Consider the following 24,029-nt stretch of genomic DNA (forward strand, 5'->3'; position numbering starts at 1 on the left):
TAGGACATGTTATGTACACATGAGGGCACTGTTAACAGGTAAACCACTGTTTTCCAGTTAGTCTGGGGTGCATTTCCCAAAAGCATCTAACAATCCAACTATGGCCGCAAGTTCCATCATTATCTACATAGTTCAACGATTTAGTATTTCCCGAAACTATAGTTCCAACAAACATTTGCAAACTGCATTGCAAATTAGTGTGGTTAGTTCCTTGTTAGTTTGCTGTGTGGACATCATTAGACTTCACTGAGGCTTCGATAAATTTTATTCCATATAGATATTTCCTTCTATCTAGACTTTGACTATGTTTACATGCACTTAAGAAAACTGCTTATTCCAGGGTTTTGCAGAAGAACAGAGAACACCGCGTATGTGTTCATTTTAACGGATAAGTGAAGTTCTAATATGTTTTTTAAAAGAGCGCATGTGCATATGTGCTCAAGTGCATCGGGGGAACCCCAAAGTCTTATGTAAAGGGAAACTCCACTATTGCATCAAAATCATCTGTTGCTTTACAAAGTGTACGCAGCTTTCTTATCTTCAGCAGCTTTTGTTCATTAAACAGCTTTATGAAGTACATATAAATGAGTATTTATAATTTGATATCCTGCTAAAGTTATTACTCCACCACCTGCATAACATCATTAATGACAATTCTATGTTATTGAACCAACGTTTCGGCTAACAGTCCTTATTTGCTAGTTAATTTCTCCAATAATGCATTGAACTTTGGTGGATAAGCAGTAAGATATGTAGTTGTATGGGAAACGCACCACAGAATGAAAAGGAAATATGAACATCTGCAACCCTCAAAAATCATATGTTTACAGCCCCACATTTCACTATGCAAGGGAGACGGGAAGGGTAATGCGATCAACTGGTTGCTGTCAACAGGCTGCGTACCGTACTAACCCTGCCCATGTACATATATTGATTTTTAAAAACTACAATTATTAGGATTGCCCTGCAGCACAATATGTGGGTAGGCTATGTTTTTATTCTTCCATTGTTAAATTGCCAAAAGTTTTCCTCTCGAAGGTTTATTGGGCATGCAAGCGATCCATTAAACATTTGTTTGATATGAAATATAGGAAAGAAATATATGGTTGTTCATTCAAATATTGATAAACTAACGATTGCTAAATATGCATATCTGTCATCTAAGCCTGTTTTGTTTCAGCCAGTATAGACAATGCCTGTTTGGTCACTTGTTTGATTCATGGCTTATCGGTTAGCCGGTTAAAGATATTTCAGACATTAATTTGTGTGTGTGTGTGTGTGTGTGTGTGTGTGTGTGTTTATCAAATAATAACACACTGTGTTAATCTTTCTAGACTTTATGAACGTGGTAAGCCTGTAACCCACTAACACCAATTCTCACTCTATTTACTATATCTCTCTCCCTTTTGCAGTAACCATGGAAACTGTTCTGGTCTTCCTTTTTTCCCTCCTAGTCTATGTTGCAGGTAAGTGCCACCCTTCATATCTCTTCAAGCTCCTTGCATCCTCTAGGCTTTGAAAGAACTGGAATAGGATGGGAAAAATGCCATAACTTGACACATCACCGCTAGCCTAGATTTCTGAGAATTTGATGATTGACCTCTTATTAAAGGTATAGTTAACCCAAAAATTGCAATTGTCTCATCATTTACACACCCTCATGTTGTTCCAAAGAAACCTGTTACTTTCTTTCTTTGGTGGAAAAGAATGGAGATGTTACTTGGTTATCACGGATGGCGTGAATGGAGACGCCATAACCACCGTGTTTTTAAAATGCTGTATTTAGTTGAAAATTGTTTTGAAGACCCTGTGTTCTGTTACATTCAGCTCTCCTTCATCGAAAGGTTTGAATGAAAGATTTTGGCTTGTGTGCGTATGCTTCTCTAGAGATTAGAGCACTGTCTCTGCCTCGGACAGAAAGTCACGCTGCACTCTGTTGGAGTTTGGTGCTGTGATGATTCATGCTTCCTCCCATTTATCTTGGAATTTTAAACTTCATGCAATGGAACGCCACTTTATGTTTGACAGAAATCTTGTGCAGAAATCTTCAGCTCTGATTTCAATGAAATGCAGGTGTGTGACCTCACGCAAACAAGTCGGCATAGATTTACAGTCAATGATAAACCTGCAATTTTATTAAATAATATACATTAATGAGTCAAAGTTTCTACATTATATGACAATAAACCTTGTTTAGCAAATGTTTGCAGAGACAGATGTTCTAAACATGGTGGATTAAACTTTCTTTTGATTATCGTAAACCTTTAGAACAAATGCTAGCACTGCAGCACCGTTTATCAGTTTGGTTGCTATGAGACGTCTCAGTTCACAATCAAGGTACCACTGAAAATCACAACATAATGTTAAAATTGAAAAAGGCCCGTCTTTTACACGTTTGTGTATAGTTGTCATGTATTTGTCACTGAATTTTGAATTAATTGAAATGTCATGTCAAGCATTTTTATTATTGATCATCATTTTCATAATCGATCATTTCTGTCACTTCTGAGTACTCGGGTACTCGAGTAATCGTGACCATCCCTTATATGGGTTTGGAACAACATGAGGATGAAATAATGATTTGTATTTAGAATTTGTATGCCTTTAAAAGCAGCTTGTTTTCCCCTTTATCAGTGTGTGGTGTGTGCATTCTATACAGTTCTTAAATTCTGTATCCAGACACATATAAATCTGTGTTTGTGTTTGTACTAAATGTGTGCTTTAATTTGTCTGTGCATCACTGTTCTGATTGTGGCACACAAAATTCATCTGTGAAATTAGAGCATCATTTTAAAAACACTATCATCTATTTTTGACCTCTGAGACACTCCACCCAAACACTATTAGTCCACATGAAACTGCCAGCACATGTGAACTAGATTTATACTTCATACACACTGAGCTCTCTACGCTGGTAAAAACAAACCAAATTGTGTTAACAAACCAGTCAGCTCACTGTCAGGCTCAGATTGTTTTCATCCAATTATTTTTTTTTTACATTGCAACCGCAGACTATTCTGTTTAAAATAATAATTAATGTGTTATTTGGTTCTTCCTCCCTTCCTTTCTCATTTGCTTCCTTCCTTCCTTCCTTCCTTCCTTCCTTCCTTCTTCTTCCCTCCTTCCTACCTGCCTTCTTTCCTTTGTTTTACCCTCATTCCTTCTGCCTATCCTTCCTTCGTATTTCACTGCTTTTCTTCCTTCCTTCCTTGTTTCCTTCCTTCACATTCTCTTTCCTTCCTTTCCTCCTTTCTTTTTTTCTTTCTTTCCTTCCTTCCTTTCTTCTTTCCCTCCTTCCTACCTGCCTTCCTTTGTTTTACCCTCATTCCTTCTGTCTATCCTTCCTTCCTATTTCACTGCTTTTCTTCCTTCCTTCGTTCATTCCTTCCTTCCCTTTCTCTTTCCTTCCTTTCCTCCTTTCTTTCTTTCTTTCTTTCTTTCTTTTCTTTCTTTCTTTCTTTCTTTCTTTCTTTCCTTCCTTCCTTCCTTCCCTTTCTCTTTCCTTCCTTTCCTCCTTTCTTTCTTTCCTTCCTTTCTTCTTTCCCTCCTTCCTACCTGCCTTCCTTCCTTTGATTTTCCCTCATTCCTTACTTCTATCCTTCCTTCTATCTATCCTTCCTTCCTATTTCACTGCTTTTCTTCCTTCGTTTTTTCCTTCCTTCCCTTTCTCTTTCCTTCCTTTCCTCCTTTCTTTCGTTCCTTCCATCCTTCCCTCCATCCTTTCTTCCTGCCTCTTTCATTCCTCCCTTTCATGCTTCCTTCCATCCTTCCTTACTTCCTGCCTTATTTCATTTATTCTCTTTCATTCCTTCCTTTATTCCTTTCCTTTCTACTTCTTTCCTTCCTTTATTCGTTCCTTCCTTTCTTCTTTCCCTCATTCCTTCCTTCCATCTCTCTACCCTTCCTTAGTTCCTGCCTTCCTTCCTTTCCTTCCTGCCTTTGATTTATTCTTCCATCCTTCCTTATCGCCTTCTTTCCCTTTTTCTGTCTTTCATTATTTCCTTCATTCCTTCCCTTTTTCCTTCAATCATTCCCTTTCTCCTTCCTTCATTCCTTCTTTCTGTTCTTCCTTCAATATTTCTTTCTGCTTTCCCTTCCTTCCTTCACAGTTTTTTTTCCTTCATTGTTCCTTCCTTCTGTTTCTTCCCTCCCTCTTTCACTTATGTAAAGACAAATGCAGCTTAGCACATATGCTATATTGAGATGTACAATACATTATGAAATTGGTGGTGGCGGCATAGTGGCTAAAGCACAGGGGCTGTTAATCAGAAGGTCCTTTGTTCGAACCCCACGGCCACCACCATTGTGTCCTTGAGCAAGGCACTTAATTCCAGGTTGTTCCGGGGGGATTGTCCCTGTAATAATTGCACTGTAAGTCGCTTTGGATAAAAGCGTCTGCCAAATGCATAAATGTAAATGAAATAATGAAATATGTAGAGAGACTGAAATTTGGCAGAGCAGAATGGAATAATCAACAAGCCTTTAACAAACGGAGGGCAGATTAGTAACGGCCATCCTATAAACACTTACAAATATAAAATGCCCAACTGCAACCTATAAAATGTCTTATTGAGAAAAATAAATGAATAAATTGAATAGATGGACAGGCTTGTATTTATTCTCTCCCACCTTTAATGCATATTTCAAGCTTGCTGTTATTTTGATGGTCATTCTAAGCTTGTGTATAATCACCTGAAAATTAAGGGCAAAAATGGTTTTCATGACTTTAGCTGAAATGAGTATACTGCTTAGAAAATATTACTTCTCTTCTCTATTGTTTAGTAATACAGTGTGGACAAATCTCTAAAATGCAAAGCTTTATGACTTGTCCTTGTCTCACAGCCATTGATTTAATCTAATTGATTTCTTAGGGTTTTTCTTTTGGTAAAAGTCTAAGAATTAGTGAAAGCAAATTGTGCGCAGGCAGCGCATGCAAATATATGGCACTTTTTCTAGCCGCAATTCATTGTTAGTGAATTCACCCCTTCGTGTTGCATGAGTAGCACTCTTATTTCAGTTAGTGGTTTTATTATTTATTTTTTGTAAATATGTAATAAAATACTTATGATTGCTTTATTTTTCTCTCTTTCACTTCATTGTATCTGTATTTATCTTGGCTATCTAAGCTTTGTCTGACACCACTGCCCAAGGTAAGTTTACACTTTATATTAGGTACAGCATAACTGTTAAAAACTGTGTGTCTATTGCTTAATCTAAAACTTCTCATTTCAAGTTTTAAAATACCATAGTAACACAATCTATTTATTCTTAGACTACAAGTGAAATATTGATTCAGATATTATTTACGCCATGTGGTTATTACACTTTTTTTCTCCATCAGATGGAAAAAATAAGGTGTTGAATCCATTTGCATATGGTAAGAATCACTTTTTACAAAATCTTACATAGGTCATTATTAACTCACCAACACAAATAGGATTCTGTGACTTTACATTCTTCTCAAACAGCATACGGTCAAAAACAGTGGAATCTAATTGGTAGCCAATAACTTGAGCTAAGTTAAGACCCCTCCTGAAGACCAAAGAGGATTAGAGAAATTCTGGTCTGATAGCTGTACTTCATTGATCACTGAGAGGAAATTAAGGAGAGATTCAATTTTAGCTGTTCCTTTCACAAGCACATGACATGCACCAAAGGAACAACTCACATTTGATCTCCTGTTTTCTAAGCAGGTGCTTTTATTATCTATAGCCATAGCAGTTCCTCATATACAGTCATATTCATCTTATTTAAGACAGTGCTTTAAAGATCTGTATATTGAGCTGGTATACGAGATCTATTTTAACAACTAAATAATCACATCACAATCACATCTTGCTTGTGGCTAAAGTTGAACTCTTTGGTCTTAAAGTAGGTGCTATGTTTGAATAACATCCAGGTTGGTTGGTGTAGTGATTAAACTTGACCTTGAGCAAGGACCCTTATCTTAAGGTGCTCTAGAATTTGTCCTTGTCCATTTAAAAAACGCTTTGCTCAGCGAGTATTGACGCTGACTACCACCCATGGAGTCGCGATTTCGAATCTAGGGTGGCTGTGTGACTCCATCCAGCAACCAAATTGGCCTGGTTGCTAGGGAGGGTAGAGTCACATGGGGTAACCTCCTCGTGGTCACTATAATGTGGGTCTCGCTCTCGGTGGGCGGTGTGGGGAGGCCATGGAGAATAGTGTGAAGCCTCCACACGAACTATGTGTCCACAGTAACACGCTAAACAAGCCACGTGATTAGATGCATGGATTGACGGTCTCAGACACGGAGGCAACTGAGATTCGTTCTCCACCACCCGGATTGAGGCAAGTCACTACGCTACCACGAGGACTTAGAGTGCATTGGGAATTCCAAATTGGGGAGAAAAGGGGAGAAAAAATATATATATTTTGTTTGCATAGGAAAATGTCTCCTAAATGCATAGGACAACAATACATTTATTTTAGGTAGACTATGATTCAAAGTGCATGAATCCACTGTTTTCAAATTGATTTTAAAAAAGGGGGTGTTTGGTATTTTGTAAAGTCTCTGCAAGATTCCATATTATATAAAGTTGCAAATATGTAGCATGACTTGAAAAGGTGTATGTGTTGAATATGTTGGAAGTGTACAGAATGTGTTGAATTTATAGTGCTATTCAAGTGTGAATTAATTAAAAGGAGGATGAATGCATTCTAAAGGCATTGTAGAAATTGTTTTTTATAAGCTTTGATCTTACTTGATAGTTCTGAGAATGCAAATATATCTCTAAAAATGATCCTTTTCCTTACTAGACTATGAGAGTTTGAGGATTGGAGGTTTGGTGTTGGCAGTTGTGCTCTTCGCTCTGGGAGTGCTTCTTATCCTCAGTAAGCAACTTGTTTTTCTTTTTTACCTATTATACACTACTAATTCATTCATAACACATTAATGAATTACTAATAAATGCATATACACACTCATACTTTGAATCAGATTAATCCGTAAAAAAAAAATCAAACATAACTTGACACCTTCTGTGCAAACAAATTAATGTAAAACTGAAGGTGTAGGCCATGCGGCTTCAAGTTACCTTCAAGTATTCTCGCTAGGACAGGCTCACCAGCTTCATTCAAAAGCTGAATCACTCATAAATTACTATAAAACACTGCAGTTATCAATTATGCAGTAGTGGTTTTATTCAGCAACTAAGCATTAGGATAACATTTTAGTCATTAGCCACACAAATAACATTGTAACACAATTACAATATACTAAAATAGTAACTACAAAAACTCTTCATTTAAAGGTTTGACACTGGTCTTGGACTTTATACTGACCTCTATTGGAGTGGATGCAACATCACACACAAAGCAAAGGTTCTCAGTAGGGCTGTCAATTTAACACATTAACTTGGTGTGGTTAAAAATATAAAAATAACCCTAAAAAAAATAACCCTAAAAAAATGTATGCAATAAATCAAGTATTCGGACCATAACATGGAATATTCCAACCCTCGGAGCAATTCAAGCTTGAAGTGCCACCTGTTTTCAGCAGGGGCAGTAAGCGAAACTCCAGCTGTATAGGCAATGTGCAGCTGTACAGAGAACAAACAAGCTCACTAGCAACAAGCAGAAGATGAGAAACTGTTCTTGGGTTCAAACAAAGTTTGACGGCGCAATCCCGAATGCAGGGATTTCGGAATGTGTTTCAAACTCAGTTTAACTTAACACAGCTTTCTAAAACATTGTGTTTATGACAGGACGCAACCAAAGTCCGTCTGACGCTGATGTACATTGACACATTCTTTGACAAGCTCTTATAATAAATCTATCTCGGATGGATTGACTAATTCGTTTGCAAAATGGATTGCTGTGAACTGTAGGCCAATGGAAGGCTTATGTTTAATAATATGGAAATAAACATATATTGCCATCTAATGCCACTTTTTTGTATTTTCTTATCAATGCTTTACTTGTGTGACACAATAATGTAATGCATTTTATTTATCTGAATTATTATTTTGATATTATTAATCAAATTATCAAATTGCAATAAATTGCATATCTATATATTTGCTGACAAAAATTATATATATAATGATTAACTATAAATATCCATCCATCCATCCATCTTCAACCGCTTATCTGAAGTTGGGTCGTGGGGGCAGCAGCTCCAGCAGGGGGCCCCAAACTTCCCTATCCCGAGCCACATTAACAAGCTCTGACTGGGGGACCCCGAGGTGTTCCCAGGCCAGTGTGGAGATGTAATCTCTCCACCTAATCCTGGGTATTCCCCGAGGTCTTCCTTATAAATAGTTATATTTAAATAATTATAAATATATTATATATTATCATAATATACACTTTAGTTGGAACATTTCAGGAACAGACCTCTGATATGACTTGAGTCTTTATGTCATGTTGATGTACATCATGTTTGGCATATTAGTCAAAAGTGGCAATCTGGTCTTCATTTCAACTATTTTACTATTCATATTTATGTATGAAACCTATTTTAAGTAGAAACAACAACATACTGCACCTTCATTATGATAAAGATTATGTACAAGCTAAGCTAAAAATCAAGTAATCCCCTTTAAAAGAATCATCAGACTGTGATAACTCCAAATCCAACCTTTGTCAGGCTGTTCAATAGAGAAGTCCACAAGCACTATTAATGATGATAATGTTTGTGCTTTTGTGTATTGTGCAGGTCGCAGGTGCCGCTGCAGTATCAACCAGAAGTCCAGGTAAATCCAATCCCAATCTCGATCATCCTTTTGTCTTGCATGGGTAGACATGTAGGGTATGTGTAAATTATCACATAAATATATATTTTTACAAGACTTTTTCAATATTAATTGTATGATTAACTTTTGTCTACAAGTTATGCTCCATCAGTTTTCAGTTGAAATATGTTTTTTGTTCTGGCATACACTTTGGGTTTGGGACCAGAGAAAATAATCAAATTGTCTTCAAGGTGGGCTTTAAACCCTGTTCTACCCTACAAAATGTTGCTGTAAACCAAACTCAATAAGAAAATGGGATCTCAATCCCACATTGTCTAATACTGATGCTTGTGCAAGAGCCTTGTAATCTCCCTTTAGCATCTGTATTGTGACCCAGCCGATGAGCCTACTGCTTTCAATGAGAAACCTTTAGGAAGGGCATTGGAGTGAAATCATCATGAAGTTATTTGTTGGAGTACAATTGTTCCATCATGATATATTTTGGGGTATGATGTTCTATTTGGCGACCTGTAAGACATCTCGGAGTGACATATGACAACTCTATTTGTTCCCTATCAACTCTCTTTTCAGAAAGAGGAATAGCTGATTAAATGTGTAATCACTATACTGTATAATACAGCTTTCTTAAAAAATAATCATTACAATTTGTCGACTAGTCAGTGTAAAGGATAATCATGTATAATTAGGCTCCATTATGTTCTTGGACCACAATCAGACACACTTCAGAGGGATATACGGATGCCAAGGGCAGCACTTCATCATGTTAATGAATGGATATTCAACAAATAAATAGGCTAACTAACTATAACATTATATTGCACAAAATTATCAAAGTACAAAAGGTACGAAATAAGAAAGGCTCCAATCCAGAGCAGCACAAAACCACTTATGCGCATGCTTCAATATAAGTGCTTCAGGGCGATCATTACTGCACATTGAAAAGTGCAGAACTGCAAGATAATATTGCAGGTACACATCTAGTTCATAAAATCAAGCAGTTGAAACCTTTTATTACTGCAGCTATTTATTGAAGCAGTGTCAGACAGAATCAGCAGTTTAATCTCCCCAAAGCACCTCGCAAATATGGTAACATACTCACAACAGAGGATTTAATGTCCGACAATGATCGTCTTGAAATGTATTGTTGATACAGTAAAAAGACTAAACCTAAAGCATTAAAGAGATGAAACCTCTTGCAGAGGGTCTTACCATACTGACTGTTATTCACTGTTAAGCACAGCAAGTTATCATTATGCAAAACCATTCTCCAAGAAGTTGCGTCCCTTAAATAATTTGAGAAATGCGTTATTAAAACCATCCAACCTAGTCTCATAAACTGAACGTTACTATAACTACATTTTTGCAAACCCAGTTTTATGTGCCTCTTTCTTCGTTTTGCTGCAGTTTCCTGGTGAAATGTACTCTAGAGGCCCTACAACAACTGTACGTTTTTTTTACTTTTACATATATCACGTGTACTATGGCTGTTTATGACTTTATAAACACGTATTTTTCGCACTATTACTCACACACTGACCACTATTATTATATCAAAACTCTTACTCTACTGCATAATTTGGAAAACTATAAATTTGAATGCTTGTATTACAGACCCATCTAGATTCACACACTTATTCCAACATGATTAGCTTGCATGTTAGCTGACCTTATAGAGTGTTGGACTTTGGACTCGGACACCAAGCCTCAATTCAAAATCCAGCCAAGAACGCACAAAACGAAAGTGAGAGTGAAACGAAAGTGCCGTAGAAGCCACATAAAATGGCATGGTGTCACACTGGGGGACAGACAGGACCCAAATGCAGAGGTTTTTATTGGACAGTCAACACAAAAGTGCTTCAGCACCAGTGTGTAGTGATATGGCGGTCCGAACCCACAATCCTTTGAAGGGTGGTGTGGTGCGAAGCAGAGCCCAGAACAAGTCTCCCAACAAGCCGGCAGAATCCAACTAATTCTACTTGAGCACGATCACCAGGCAATGGCGATCTGATGGGCAAACACCACTCAGAGACAAAGCAACCAACAGAACAGAACTTCACACTAAACAGAAGAACAAAGTTAAGGTACAGCAAACAATAAACCAGTAAACATACAGGGAACACACAAGGGATAAAGTAGGGCGTGCAATCAGAGGAAGACAGGTGGATTGTGTGATAAACCTATTACCGTAAACAATGCCTTCCCAGGAGCGATCAGCGTTCCCATGGAAACGTCGATTACGCTCACCGACTCCACCTGTGAAACACGAGGGAGAGAGAAAAACAACCAACAGAATGAACTGGCAAAGGCCAGTGCCATGACACATGGTTGCTTCTGTAATTGTGCTTTTCATGTCGAATTTGCTTTTTAAACTCTGTCGGTCAGGTTTAGGCCTTGGTTAAGGGTAAGAACCTCGTCCGATTACAACCTCATTTTACTCGCTTTTGGCACCCCCCGCTGTACATTTCACTGGGAAACTGCAGCCAAACATGTAATGAAGCATGAGATTTTGGTTTGCAAATATTTTGCCATTGTTGCAACTGAAATACATTTCATGAGATCAGGCTGAAACCACCATCACTAAAAATGTTATGTTAGTAGTCGACCCCACTAATCGACTAGTCAGTTGTGGGACGACCTGGCACATCTCTAACAATTACAAGCATGGACACATTTTAGCCAGCAAAATTCTCAAGATATTTTGAGAAACTAGCTTTATGATCATAAAATTATCGCTGCCTTTTGCATCAGTCTATTGACTGTTGAAAGCAATGGGTTTACTGGCCACATTGCTAAACAGATACTGAGGGACACTTATGGCATCTAGAGTATAAAGTGACATGCAGGGCTCTTGCACAAGTGTCAGCATTTGATGCATTGAGATTGAGAATGGCTTGTAAATGTCTCTACATTTTGTGTAAATTGGTTTTCAGGGCCCCAGGAGATGAGGAAGCTCCAGCCGAGAACCTCTTGGCCTCCAAGGGTGAGATTGCAGTACTATCGGTAGTAATGTGTTTTGTTCATATCTACATCTACATTATTTGACTGCCTTTCTCCTAATCTTCTTCTTCCTCATAAAGCTAAGGAGACTCCTAAGGCAGAGAACTAAGACAGTTCAGGTAATTAGTGTAAGCAGTAGAATCAGACTTTTCTAAAGGGGAGAACTTTTTGCTTTATTGCATAATGTCTGCTTTATTTCTTCAGTGTTGTCAAGCAAGCCGTGGCTGAATGACTTCACTGATGCTGAGGATGGTGATGATGATGAAGCTGATCCAGATCATTGCTATGGAGGAGAAAGAGATTTGGGAGGGGGAGGAGACTATGACTTGGGTTATTAATGGGTCAGTGTCTTGTACGTAGACCTCTAGTCCTGTCACGTGACCAGTAACCGTAATTGTCTTTCCGTCTGTGCCCTTTTGCGACAGTCCGTCTTGAGTGTGTTGTTTAGCAAAACTAGCTCCTCCCTAGCTGAACTTGTGCAATTGGTTTAATCATTTTGTTTAACACATATTAAAGGGATAGTTCACCCGAAAATTATAGATCTGTCATCATTTACTCACCATCATTGTTGTTCCAAATGTTTAAGACTGTCTTTCTTCCATGGAACACGAAAGGAGAATTTTAGCAGAATTTCCAAGCTGCTCTTTTCCATACATTGAAAGTGGATGGTGACCAGGGGCTGTCAAGCTTTAAAAAGGACATAAAAGAAGTCCATGCAACTTTTGTGCTATATTTGAAGTCTGCTAATAGCTTTTCGTGTGGAACAACCTGAAATTCATGTCGTAATTCACAGAAGATTTTGCCTTAACAATTTTGTGGTCACCATTCGCTTTCATTGTAAGGAAAAGAGCAGCTTGGACATTCTTCCGATCATCCCCTTTTGTGCTCCAAGGAAGAAAGGAAGTCATACTGGTTTGAATGGACATGAGGGTGAGTAAAGGATGACAGAATTTTCATTTTTGTGTGAACTGTCCCTTTAAATGTGAATACCTGTTACTGTTATTGGTGGTGTGACCACTTGTTATCATTATTTGTGTCCCACCTGCTGTTTTATCTCTTGTAGATTGTATTGATTATATGCAGACATATTTAAATACACATAAGTATTTAATATAGGTATTCATTCATGTGATGCAGAATATATAGTATATGCATGAGTGTATGAGCTTGTATGAATGTGTGTGTATACATGTGTGTGCCCATATTCATATGAGACAGTGGGTGTGGGCACCCTCCTTCTGACAATCTTTCAAACACTACCCAGACAAAGCACAAAAACAGAACAGTACCATAACTGTACCACAGGGGGCACCACACCTCTGTCCTCTGATCAGCTGCAACACTGCCAGGCTCTGTGCCCTCATTTGGACTCACAGTCTAAACGTCTGCAGCCTGAGAACAGGCTCAGACATCAAGACCGAAGAAGCAATTCACCTCACCATAGTGCCGCTAACCTGTGTCCTGTACCTTCTCATCTCTCATATAGTGTAGCTAATGCATTCACTTTCTTAAAGAGATAGTTCACTTCAAATTAAAAGAATGTTATCATTTATTCACCCTCATGCTGCTTTATTCCGTGAAACACAAAAGGAGATTTTTTGCCATATGTTCAAGTTGCTCTATTCCATACAATGGAAGTGAATGGGGACTGGGGCTGTCAAGCTCCAGAAAGAAAAGAAAATCACCATAAAGTATTCCACATGACTCATGCATAACATTTCAAGTCCCCTGAAGCCATGCGATAGCTTTGTTTGAGGAAAAGTGTGAAATTTAGGTTGCTTTTTACTGAAAATCTTTTCCTTCACCATAGCTCTTGAAGCGAATTCGTGCTTGCGTGCATTCAGGCCATGATAGACATCAGTGACATTAGGTATCATTGAATGTTGTGGAGGGCCAAAACCACCATAGACAGTACTTTCACTTATCGATAGTGTTGGGTTTTAAGTCCACCATAAGCCACCATCCCACTAGCTTTGTGTAGCTTTTTCAGTGATTTTCATGTGTATGCTTCATTTACATAATCGCCAGGCAGTAGGTGAGAGGTGGAGCGTACAGTGGAAGATCGTGAATCCCTTGACCGTCGGGACTCCCTGGTGGGGAAATGGTTTCAGCACCTAGAAAAGTTCATCAAAATGGTTGTAATTCTATGTTCTTGTGTTCTAATCAAGTGAAGGCAAGCCTCGATGGGATATATACACAATCACACGCATTCAGTATACTTTGTTTTTCTGCTTTCTGGATCAGATTTCGCATACCTCCGAATGAAGGAAGAGAGATCTCAGCAAAATGGTCTGCAAGTGTGACACTTTCAGCCAAAATCGAGTCAAGACCAAGAAATCTCTTAAATTAAGAAATCCCTTAAACTTTCAATTATAGCTAAGGATGTTCTACAGTGTTTCTTGCAACTGAGCCTTGGCCTTTGACCAGTCAAGTTTGAGTGAAGTCCAATTCCAGGGGTTCTGCTGCTGAAATCGGTCTGTGCTTACCGAAATTTGAAACAACCGCCCCCAATTGCCAAAGCTGGAAGAGTTTGTTGAGGTGAAATGTCCCCATGTTGACACCAAAAGTGAGCTGTATTTTTAGTTGTAAATTACGCAATTACTTTCTACTTTCTATGGGACCAGAACCCATGTCTCTGAGATTGATTTAATCAGTTTGAGTTGATGCAAAAATGTCTGATTGGGGATACCACTTGTCAATAATTCGGCAGAATGGGGTCAATTTCAGGGTACATGAACATTTGGAAGCAGAATGGTGATTTCAAGAATGGTATTTGAGAGCTATGGTGAGATGAAAGATTTTCAGTAAAGACATAACATTGAGTAAATTATGCCAAAATGTGAATTTTGGGGTTAATTGTCCCTTTGATGTCACTCTTACAACCACTGTTCAATGGGACCAAAATGTCAGCCTCTAAGAAGTGTTGTGTATGTGTGTGTGTGTGTGTGTGTGTGTGTGTGTGTGTGTGTGTGTGTGTGTGTGTGTGTGTGCGTGTGCGTGTGTGTGTGTGTGTGCGTGTGTGTGTGTGTGTATGCGCGCGCGTGTGTGTGTGTGTTGTGCCACATATCACTTGGTGTGATAAACCCATGAGAGTTGTAGAAATGTAGGTCAGTTTATAAGAGCGATATAGATGTGTCCCACAGAATATTATTCACATTTAATCAATAAAACAGTCTAATCCTACAGATGCTTCGCTTTTAGAGAATTTGATACATCTCTGTGCACCTGCTGTGTATGGCCGCTCTTTGTGCTTCTAAACAATTAAAGTCTCTGTCTGACACAGGCATCAGTGTGTGAGGTTGTTTTTTTCTTTGATATGTGAGAACAGAGACAAAAGTGTCAGTCAGTCTCGCCTCACCTTTCTCACTCTTTATGAAAAGGTCATATATTACCTGCCAGAAAAAGAAAAAAGAGCATCTGAACCCAGTTATCCATCAGAATAATAGATTGATTTGACACCATTGTAGCAACTCTCCCACGCTGTCGACTGAAAAAGAGAATTTGAAATCAATTACCAATGGCTGAATGCTCTCTGAGGTCCTTCACTTATCCTTCAAAGTCAAGAAACAATATGGCCACCATCACTTGTGGACTGAAGCATTTTATACTGTGATGTAATTGGACTTCCCTTGGGCGATGATTCTAAAGATTGGCTGCAGAGGTATTTTATCACTGTTTGAAGGCCAATGTTTATGGGCTAATAAATGTGTTTCAAAGAATGGTGGGGCAACCAGATTTACGAATGCTTATACGAAGAAGGGAGGGGTTGAGGGATAAAATGCACCTGGGCATAGACTAAAGACGAGAGTGTCTCACTTTTGTCAAGACCTTGAGAGGAAGAGGAGCGTTCTCACAGTACAGGTGAGCTGAGATGAATCCTATCGACAGTACTTATAGACCTATGAATCTTATGGATTATACAGAATGTTATAGATAAGAATGAAACAAAAACAACAACTTCATTGGTTTAATGTTCATGACATTTACAGTTTAGTCCATTTGGGGCATGTTTTAGTTGCTTGATCCTTGTGATAAGTGGTTTAACCCTCACATTCCTTTGAAAATGTCCAAGAGACCCCCCATTCTGAAATATGTAATAATAATAATAATTGTGATTTTGAAACCAACATGCTATTTCTCTTGAAATTATTTTAATATGTTTTTTCTGATCAAATAATAAACACAGTCAATGGATATTATTGTAGCTTTAAACCCTATATTTGATTTTCAGAAAGGTCACTGTAATCCAGGATCATAACTGATGTTTAGGGCTATATTTGACCCCAGCATGAACACATTGTTGTACACTGAAAAAAAAAAGTTATTTTAATGGAAACATAATGTTAATAAAAAGTATTCTACGTTGCTATAACCATGTATACAGTAAATATATTATATTATGATATATTGTATTATATTATAAAGATGATAAAATGACAAATGTTAGCATGAAATACATTTTTAATAATTTATATATATATATATATATATATATATATATATATATATATTTTTTTTTCCTGTATATGTGTGTGTGTGTGTGTGTGTGTGTGTGTGTGTGTGTGTGTGTGTGTGTGTGTGTGTGTGTGTGTGTGTGTGTGTGTGTGTGTGAATCACAGTCAGTCACCAAAACACCACCCCATAATATCTTAAACGTGTTTTTCTTATGGTAAATCTACTGCAAGATTTTTTCCTTTTTTTTTTTTCAACATGAATATAACTTTTACTGTACAATTAAACAAATCCAAATACATTGTTAATAGGGACAATATGCAGTTGTTATTTCTACCTGATCTGACCCCAAATCCATTGTATTGTAACCTAATGCGGTCAGGTTGATTACTACATCAAACCTACATTAGATTTCCTGGACAAACATTTAGTGAACAATGTAATATTTGTTATGGAAGTCAAAATTGTTGAAAAGTTGAGTAGCACTTTATTATATATATTACTATAAACTATAAACTCACAATAATTGGTAACACTTTACAATTGATTGTTGTATTTGACATTATTAAATGCATTATCATGAGCTCACAATTAACAACAATAATTCTAAAAGCATTTGTTAATCATGGTTAAAGTTTGTTTATAAATTTACAGTTAATAATGCATTAATTGTACAATTTTAAATGCTAAACATGCACTAGTATATGTTGAAATTAACATGAACCAAGATTAATAAGGGATGTTAAAGTTTTGTTCATTGTTAGTTCATGTTAACTTATGTATTGAACACATGTTAATGAATGCAACCTTATTGTAAAGTATTACCTAATATTTATTAATTGTTCAGTGCTGTAGTGAGTTAAAGCTACGAGCTAACTGGAAGGTTGTTGGTTCAATCTATGCAATGAGCCATCACAATTGTACAAACTGTACCTTTGAGCAGCGCACTTAACCCCGGGTTACTCCAGGTAGATTGTCCCTGTTATACATGTTCTGGAAGTCACTTTTGATCAAATCATCTGCTAATTGACTGTATTAATTACTATACTATAACAATTGAAATTATTAATGATAAGTAGCTGCACAAATGAATTATACATGTTGTGGTTTATTAGTATACTTGCTTATTGAACAACACAGTTTTTAAGAACACTAATATAAAATGTATAAAACTTTTTTATTATCAGTTTTTTTTTAAATGAGGAAAGGTCATATGTGTCAGTCTTAAGTCTCAATGTCAAGTTGTCTTCAGGTCTCTCTAAGCCTAAACAGAACATAAAGATTAACCACATGACAAGGATTGTTTGTTTGTCTGACAAGATCTGCATGTAGATTTGAAAAGTAAACTGCCCTGACTGAGGCTTTATGAGTCACTTTTTCTTCAAAGCAGCATGAGTTAATCATTACAGAAAGATAGATAGATAGATAGATAGATAGATAGATAGATAGATAGATAGATAGATAGATAGATAGATAGATAGATAGATAGATAGATATCGTATATCTGTTTGACAATATAATAAATCTGTATTTTAATTCACGCCAAAGAGACGATGTCTCTGCAATGTTCAGAGCGTGAACTTATGACATAAACAAGGAGCAGAATATTATGAATTAATATCATTTAATAAATTAATTTATCTCTAAGGCAGAGTGTTAAGGACTGAAGGGACAGTTAAATAATGCTAATGTTAATTTTGATTTCCATTACCAGCTTTGCCATTCTGCCCTGTGACCCACAGAAAGAGCAGCCATGTCCTCTGGAGGAGGTGAGTCTGGTTTTAAGAGTTTGCTTGTAATATATAAAGGTCCCTTTCGTATTGTTAATGGTAGCTGGAGAAAGAATCTGTTCATAAAAGTGTTCCACTTGGTTTTATGGACATATTTAGCAAGGCTTTATACACTGTATAAAGTGGTAACCGGCAATTGTTACCTTCCCTATTTCTACCCAATATAAACCTTAAAATTATAGTTTTGTTGGTGTAACCAAATGTATTTAGGTTGGTTCAGTGACAATATTTTTGACTTGAATAACATTTGGAGTATTATAAAAACAGAGCAAAACATTTTACTGTAAAATATGCACAACATTGCAGTTCAAGGATGCACCAATATAAACATTTTGGCAAATACCGATAACCAATAATTATTTGAAAGAAAATGATGATGGCTGATATTAGAAATCTATACTATTTTGCCTGGTTTGAACAAATAATATGAATCATTAGGCTTGGGATCGATACCTTCACACATCGATAATCAGAAGATTTTCCCGATGAATATCGATATATATAAATACAGAGGCTTAAGCTCATCCTGTCACAGGACTCCTGTGTGTGTGTGTGTGTTCGACCGGCATCAGTAAATGTTATATCGCCCTCTTGTGTTCTCCCAACACTATTACGCCAGACTGTTAAACAAAGGCCAGATGAGTGAATTGGAAAGCATGCCAATTGGGCTTCTAATTTAAATGTTGGCTAATTTAATATATCGATGCCTCAAAAATATACTGCTAAAATAACGTGCCGATCAGTAATCGATATATCAATATTTTATGACAGCAAAATGAATCATGACATCCCAGTGTTTCACATTTCACTGAAAACACTAATAAGTCGACTCTACTCATTTGACTGAGTAAACTCGATCCCTCAACTGAATTGAGTAATGGCATCTCCAAAACTTGTGCAATTATTTTGGTGTTCTTATAGAATGAACGTAACTATTTAGGTTACGTTAACTAGATGCAAGTAAACTTAACTGAGATTTGCTTTTTACATTTCTTGTTTCTACTGTTGTTAATCATTTTTATTGAATTTATTCAACTTAGGTCAAACAATAGCACAGCTTAAATAAAGATGATAACCGATTCTAGATCAGTCATTAAATACATTTATTTCTATCGGGAATACTCGCAGACTTGAGTGAAATTTAATATGACATTTATTTGAGGAATATAAAACAGAAAAGTAATGTCTCTCTTCGGTGTATGCCCCGTCTGGCAGTCTGAAGAAGTTGTACTTAGAACCGTCATATCCTGCCGGAGATAGGAGGCAGGGACGAGGAGCCTGCCCCCATGCAGGACAGGACTCAACTGGTGGTGATGGGGTGGTGGAGGTTGCCGATTTAGCACACTGAAACAGCAATGTGATAGATTGTGAGCAGACTTATAAAGCAATGGCTTACATGTGATTGCTAGGAGTAACCTAGCTAATGGTACGATGATGTAAAGCTTCTAGTCTTCCTGCTAGAACTACACTGCGCTTACATTCTCCATAGAAATGCATGTTCTTCATTTGCACAGGCACAAGTAGAACTGAGATAGGGTGAACAGGGTCCAACTTGACCAAAGGGAACACAGGTCACCGTAATGGTGACATCACACTATTTGCAACAAAACAATATAGATAATACTACAAAAGACCTAAAACCTCTAAACATTCATAATTACCACTATTTAAATGCTCCCATAATTTTCCTTTGACCAAGGGAACTTAATTAAAGAATTAAATCACAAGGTATAATGGGTATTCCCCATAGCCACAATTTTGTTATTAGAGTTATTAGCACTAAAAATATTAAGTCTATGGATTTTTAAGATAAATAAGTTCAATGAACTTAAATATTTGAGTGATGAGCCCACAACCTGACAAATAATAATTAATCAAGACAACTTGATTTTTCCAGTAATGACAACTTTAGGGTTTACAGTGTATAAAGTGGTAACCTGCAGATGTTACCTTAATTGTTCCCATTTTTCAGCCAATATAATCCTTAAAACTATAGTTTCGTTGGTGTAACCTAATGTATTCAGGTTGATTCAGTGACTATTTTTTAACATGAATATTTTTTTTTTTTCAGTGCAAAAGGTTTTACTATCAGATATGCACAGAATTATGGGTCAAGAATGTACCAATATAGAAATGTTGGCAGATAGTGATAACCAATAATTATTTGACCAAAAACTGATGACGGCCGATACTAAAAATCTACACTGTTTTGCCTGCTTTGAAAACATGGCATAGAAAAAGAGTATATTTTTATAAATTAAAAAAATAAAAATACAAAAAATAAAAATGTTGTTATATTATTAAATTATCACACTAATCAGACTGCTATTTTTATTTATTTATTATTTATTTTTTATGCTACGGATGCCAATGCTCATATGGTCACTGATATATTGTGCACCCCTACTTTGTGATTAGATTATTTTGGGGAGATATAATCAGATTCACATAAGGAATGCTGCAGTAGAAACTTTGGGTAATACAATACAATACAATTATTATTATTTTATTTATTTAGACTTTGGGTCTGTGGTATTATAATAATAATATTATAATAATATTATAATTTTCAAATGTATGGCCAGAAGTATCAAATCAAAGAAGAAACTTCAGAAAACTAAGTGCAATGATCTAGTGCATATTTAACATTGTTTGTTGTGGAAATGTATACAGTTGTCTCATTTGGTTTCATTGTCATAACGTAAAATCAATTCTAATTGTATTGTTTGTTTTCTTATATATTTGTTCTATTGTGTATAGAAATACCCATCCTATGTAATCAACTCTTTTGCATGTTATTTTAGGCAATGCGGTTTATTGTGTTGTGTTGGGCTGTGAAACTCAAATTGACAGTTACACCACAGGTGTCCCCTACAGACCCTGATTTCCTCTTCTAACATTGTTATTGTCATTGCCTTAGGGCATAAGTAGGACATGTCATGATCATCAGCCAAATAAATAACAAAATCCATTTTGAAAATGAAATTAATAATGTATGGGAAATCACAAACAAAATGGTACATGAATACACTCTTTGATTGTCCAACATGATGCAGTAACACAAATCCAATACCCTTTCCTCAAACCTTTTATGTACTTAATAAATGTAATAAATCTATTGTGGCCCTTTTCATTGCCTCATGCATTAATTGCGAATCTCTCTCTCTCTCTCTCTCTCTCTCTCTCTCTCTCTCTCTCTCTCTCTACAGCTCCTATGGTAGACCCTGATGCTGATTTTGTCTATGGTAAGGCTGAGCAGCTCATTGTTGAATGAGACATAATCAAGCCCTTTGTTAACTGGCATTGAATTGCATCTGTGTGAGAAAGGTATGACGTGTGTTTGTTCTGGTTTGCAGACTATGAGACTCTGCGCACAGGAGGCCTGATCTTTGCTGGGGTGATTGTGGTGATGTCTGTTCTCCTACTGACAGGTGGGTGTTTTATAAGTGTGTATGTGTTTGTGTGTGGTATGAGTCATATTAAATCACTGATGTGTAATGGATGTCTGGTCCTCCAGGTAACCGCATCTGCCGGTGTGGCAAGAGAAATGTAAGTCTTCATTTTCTAATGTGTGTCTACTGACATCTAGTGGCCAAGATTATATACATTTGTCACTGTTTTTAGGCTACTTCTGAAAATATTTTTTGGAGTGGGTTTATTTTTGAAAGTTAAATTCTAGTTAGGCATATAGGCTACCTTAAAATCTTGTCAAAAAATATAAATAAATAATAATCATTAAATTATTTCCACCATTATTGCTCAGGAAAAAAGACCCCTTTTATATCCCTTTTAAGTCACAATGGAAGCCTGCTGTTTATTCGCACAGATTTGAGTTGAATAACTTTCTTAGTTTGAATAAATAATAATCTAAAGTAAAGAAAATTTAATTATTTTTCACATCATGTATTATTTCATACCAAATATATTATATAGAAAATCAATAATGAAATACAAATCATTATATTATCATTATTATTATATTCTGGGATTATTATTAAATATATAATTATAGAATTATAATATTATTATTACATTATAGTATATACAATTTTTATATTAGGTTAATTTGTTAATAATAATGATCAAACTAAATTTAACAAATATACATTTTAATATGTGCAGACTATTTTATTTTCATTGTTATTATATTCTTAGATTATTATTATATATATTATTATATTATTATAATATTACTATTACATTATATTATATATAATATTTACATTAGGTTAATGTTTTATAAAAACTCATTTGTACACGTGCAGACTACCAAATGTATTCATTATTATTTTACATTTATTTGTTTTATTTTTATAAAAATTTAAAAAATTATGAATGAATCATTCAAATTTAAAAGATGATTTCCTATCATGCAACCTCTTTAGCAAAACAATATTGTAATTAAAAGTTTTATTTTTTATTATAACCTTTTTCTTACATAATATCTTAAATGATATATTTAAACCTTGCTTTAATACACCGATCATCCACAACATATTGCCTTATATTATAGTAGATCCTTCATCTTTTTTCCCAACATATTACTGTAACAAATAGTGAAGAAATAACATATATTTTAATGTAAGTGTTTGACTTTCATTCTTTGAGTTGACGGTGTTTGTATGTGTGTGTTTGTGTATCAGGGAAAGCAAGGAGATGGAGACGCTTAATACAGCACACGTTGGATGTTTTGTTGTGAACAGACTTTGTACTTTGTAAAAAAGAAAAGAAAAAAGCATATGCTCTGTCATTGTTACACTTAACTTAACACAATGCCTTGATAAAACATGGACAAAACTTTTGTGTGATTTTGTTTGAGTTGTTCTATCTTATACCAGTATGAACACTGCAAACATAAAAACAAACAAACCACACAGTTTAGCAAATATGATTTTACAAAGCGCACACAAGAGGGCAGCAAAGGCCAGTCTTGGAATTAAACCTTAAACCTTAAACTCAACTTCAATTGTTGCACATTTACACTGTTTTCTGAAATGACATCATTTAATGAGTACCTTAATATTGGTATTCATTGATTGTATTGGTATGTTGCAAACTGTCCCTGAAAAAATCAATCAATAAATAACTTAAATTCAAAAAAATAACAATAATTATTATTAAGGGGTAATAATAAAAGTTAACAAAACATTTGTGATAAAAAATGGTATATAAGAATATAAGCAAAAATATGTTATAATTATCATAATTTAATATTCATATGAATCATAATAAAATATAGTAACCTTTATGTAATTACAATTATGCCAAAATCATACATCGGGACATTTTAACTCTACATACAAATCTTCCTTAAACACTGGGAGATATAGGTTTCCACCCATTCTGAAGTTTATGGTGTTTTGCTTCAGTAGAGTTCCAGGAAACATCCTGAGGTTTGTTTGACCTGGGCAAACAAAGATTTGCGCTGATCTGTGCATATTCACTAATCCTGAACGATAATTTCTCCAGATTAAAACCTGCATCCTGTGCATAGATCACTTATCAAATAAACTGTCTGCATCAACAGCTGGTTTTGTGCACAAATCTGCAAATATTCTGCTTTGCTCAGGTTCCTCGTAATCAGGGTAAGATGAGTCAGTTCATTCATTTGACCTCAATGAGGCAAAGGTGCAACAAATAAATGGTGGGCCTAAATATATTTTAGGATGTCTCCTATCAACTGGAATCACTGTAAAGAAAAGTTACAGGGTATCTGTGATACAATTTTACTTTGATTTATTATATTTTATTCATAAATCTGTTTTATTGTAATATTCTGGTTGAGTGAAATATTCCGGAAAGAAAATATTATGGAGTCAAAAACATGGAATTAAAATACAGAAAAACATATATTATGGTCTTGCACAAAACAAAACACACACACACACACACACACACACACGTTGTGTTTCCATGTTTTATGGGGACTTTCCATAGACATAATGGTTTTTATACCGTACAAACTTTATATTCTATCCCCTAAACCTAACCCTACCCCTAAACCTAACCCTCACAGAAAACTTTCTGCATTTTTACCTTTTCAAAAAACATAATTTAGTATGATTTATAAGCT

The 24,029-nt window shown here is 35.9% G+C and overlaps 1 protein-coding gene and 1 long non-coding RNA gene across 4 annotated transcripts in view; both read left to right on the top strand.

Annotated features, from left to right (window-relative positions):
• The window catches only part of fxyd6 (FXYD domain containing ion transport regulator 6), a 44,201-nt gene extending 29,173 nt beyond the window's left edge, over window positions 1–15,028 (top strand). For all 3 annotated transcript variants that reach the window (XM_052107455.1, XM_052107457.1, XM_052107456.1), the window contains 8 exons: window positions 1,413–1,466; window positions 5,127–5,150; window positions 5,342–5,377; window positions 6,781–6,855; window positions 8,681–8,717; window positions 11,648–11,697; window positions 11,795–11,833; window positions 11,919–15,028. In XM_052107455.1, coding sequence (XP_051963415.1) covers window positions 1,418–1,466; window positions 5,127–5,150; window positions 5,342–5,377; window positions 6,781–6,855; window positions 8,681–8,717; window positions 11,648–11,697; window positions 11,795–11,823 — 300 coding nt within the window. In that variant the 5' untranslated portion in view covers window positions 1,413–1,417 and the 3' untranslated portion in view covers window positions 11,824–11,833; window positions 11,919–15,028. The remainder of the gene's footprint in view (window positions 1–1,412; window positions 1,467–5,126; window positions 5,151–5,341; window positions 5,378–6,780; window positions 6,856–8,680; window positions 8,718–11,647; window positions 11,698–11,794; window positions 11,834–11,918) is intronic.
• Window positions 15,029–15,525: 497 nt separating this feature from the next.
• LOC127630284 (uncharacterized) lies at window positions 15,526–22,744 on the top strand. The gene is made up of 6 exons (XR_007968844.1): window positions 15,526–15,575; window positions 17,881–17,935; window positions 21,166–21,201; window positions 21,313–21,387; window positions 21,474–21,505; window positions 22,600–22,744. It is a non-coding gene; the product is annotated as an uncharacterized LOC127630284 (long non-coding RNA).
• The last annotated feature ends 1,285 nt before the right edge of the window (window positions 22,745–24,029 follow it).

This window comes from Xyrauchen texanus, chromosome 36 (assembly GCF_025860055.1).
Source record: "Xyrauchen texanus isolate HMW12.3.18 chromosome 36, RBS_HiC_50CHRs, whole genome shotgun sequence".
NCBI classification, from domain to species: domain Eukaryota; kingdom Metazoa; phylum Chordata; class Actinopteri; order Cypriniformes; family Catostomidae; genus Xyrauchen; species Xyrauchen texanus.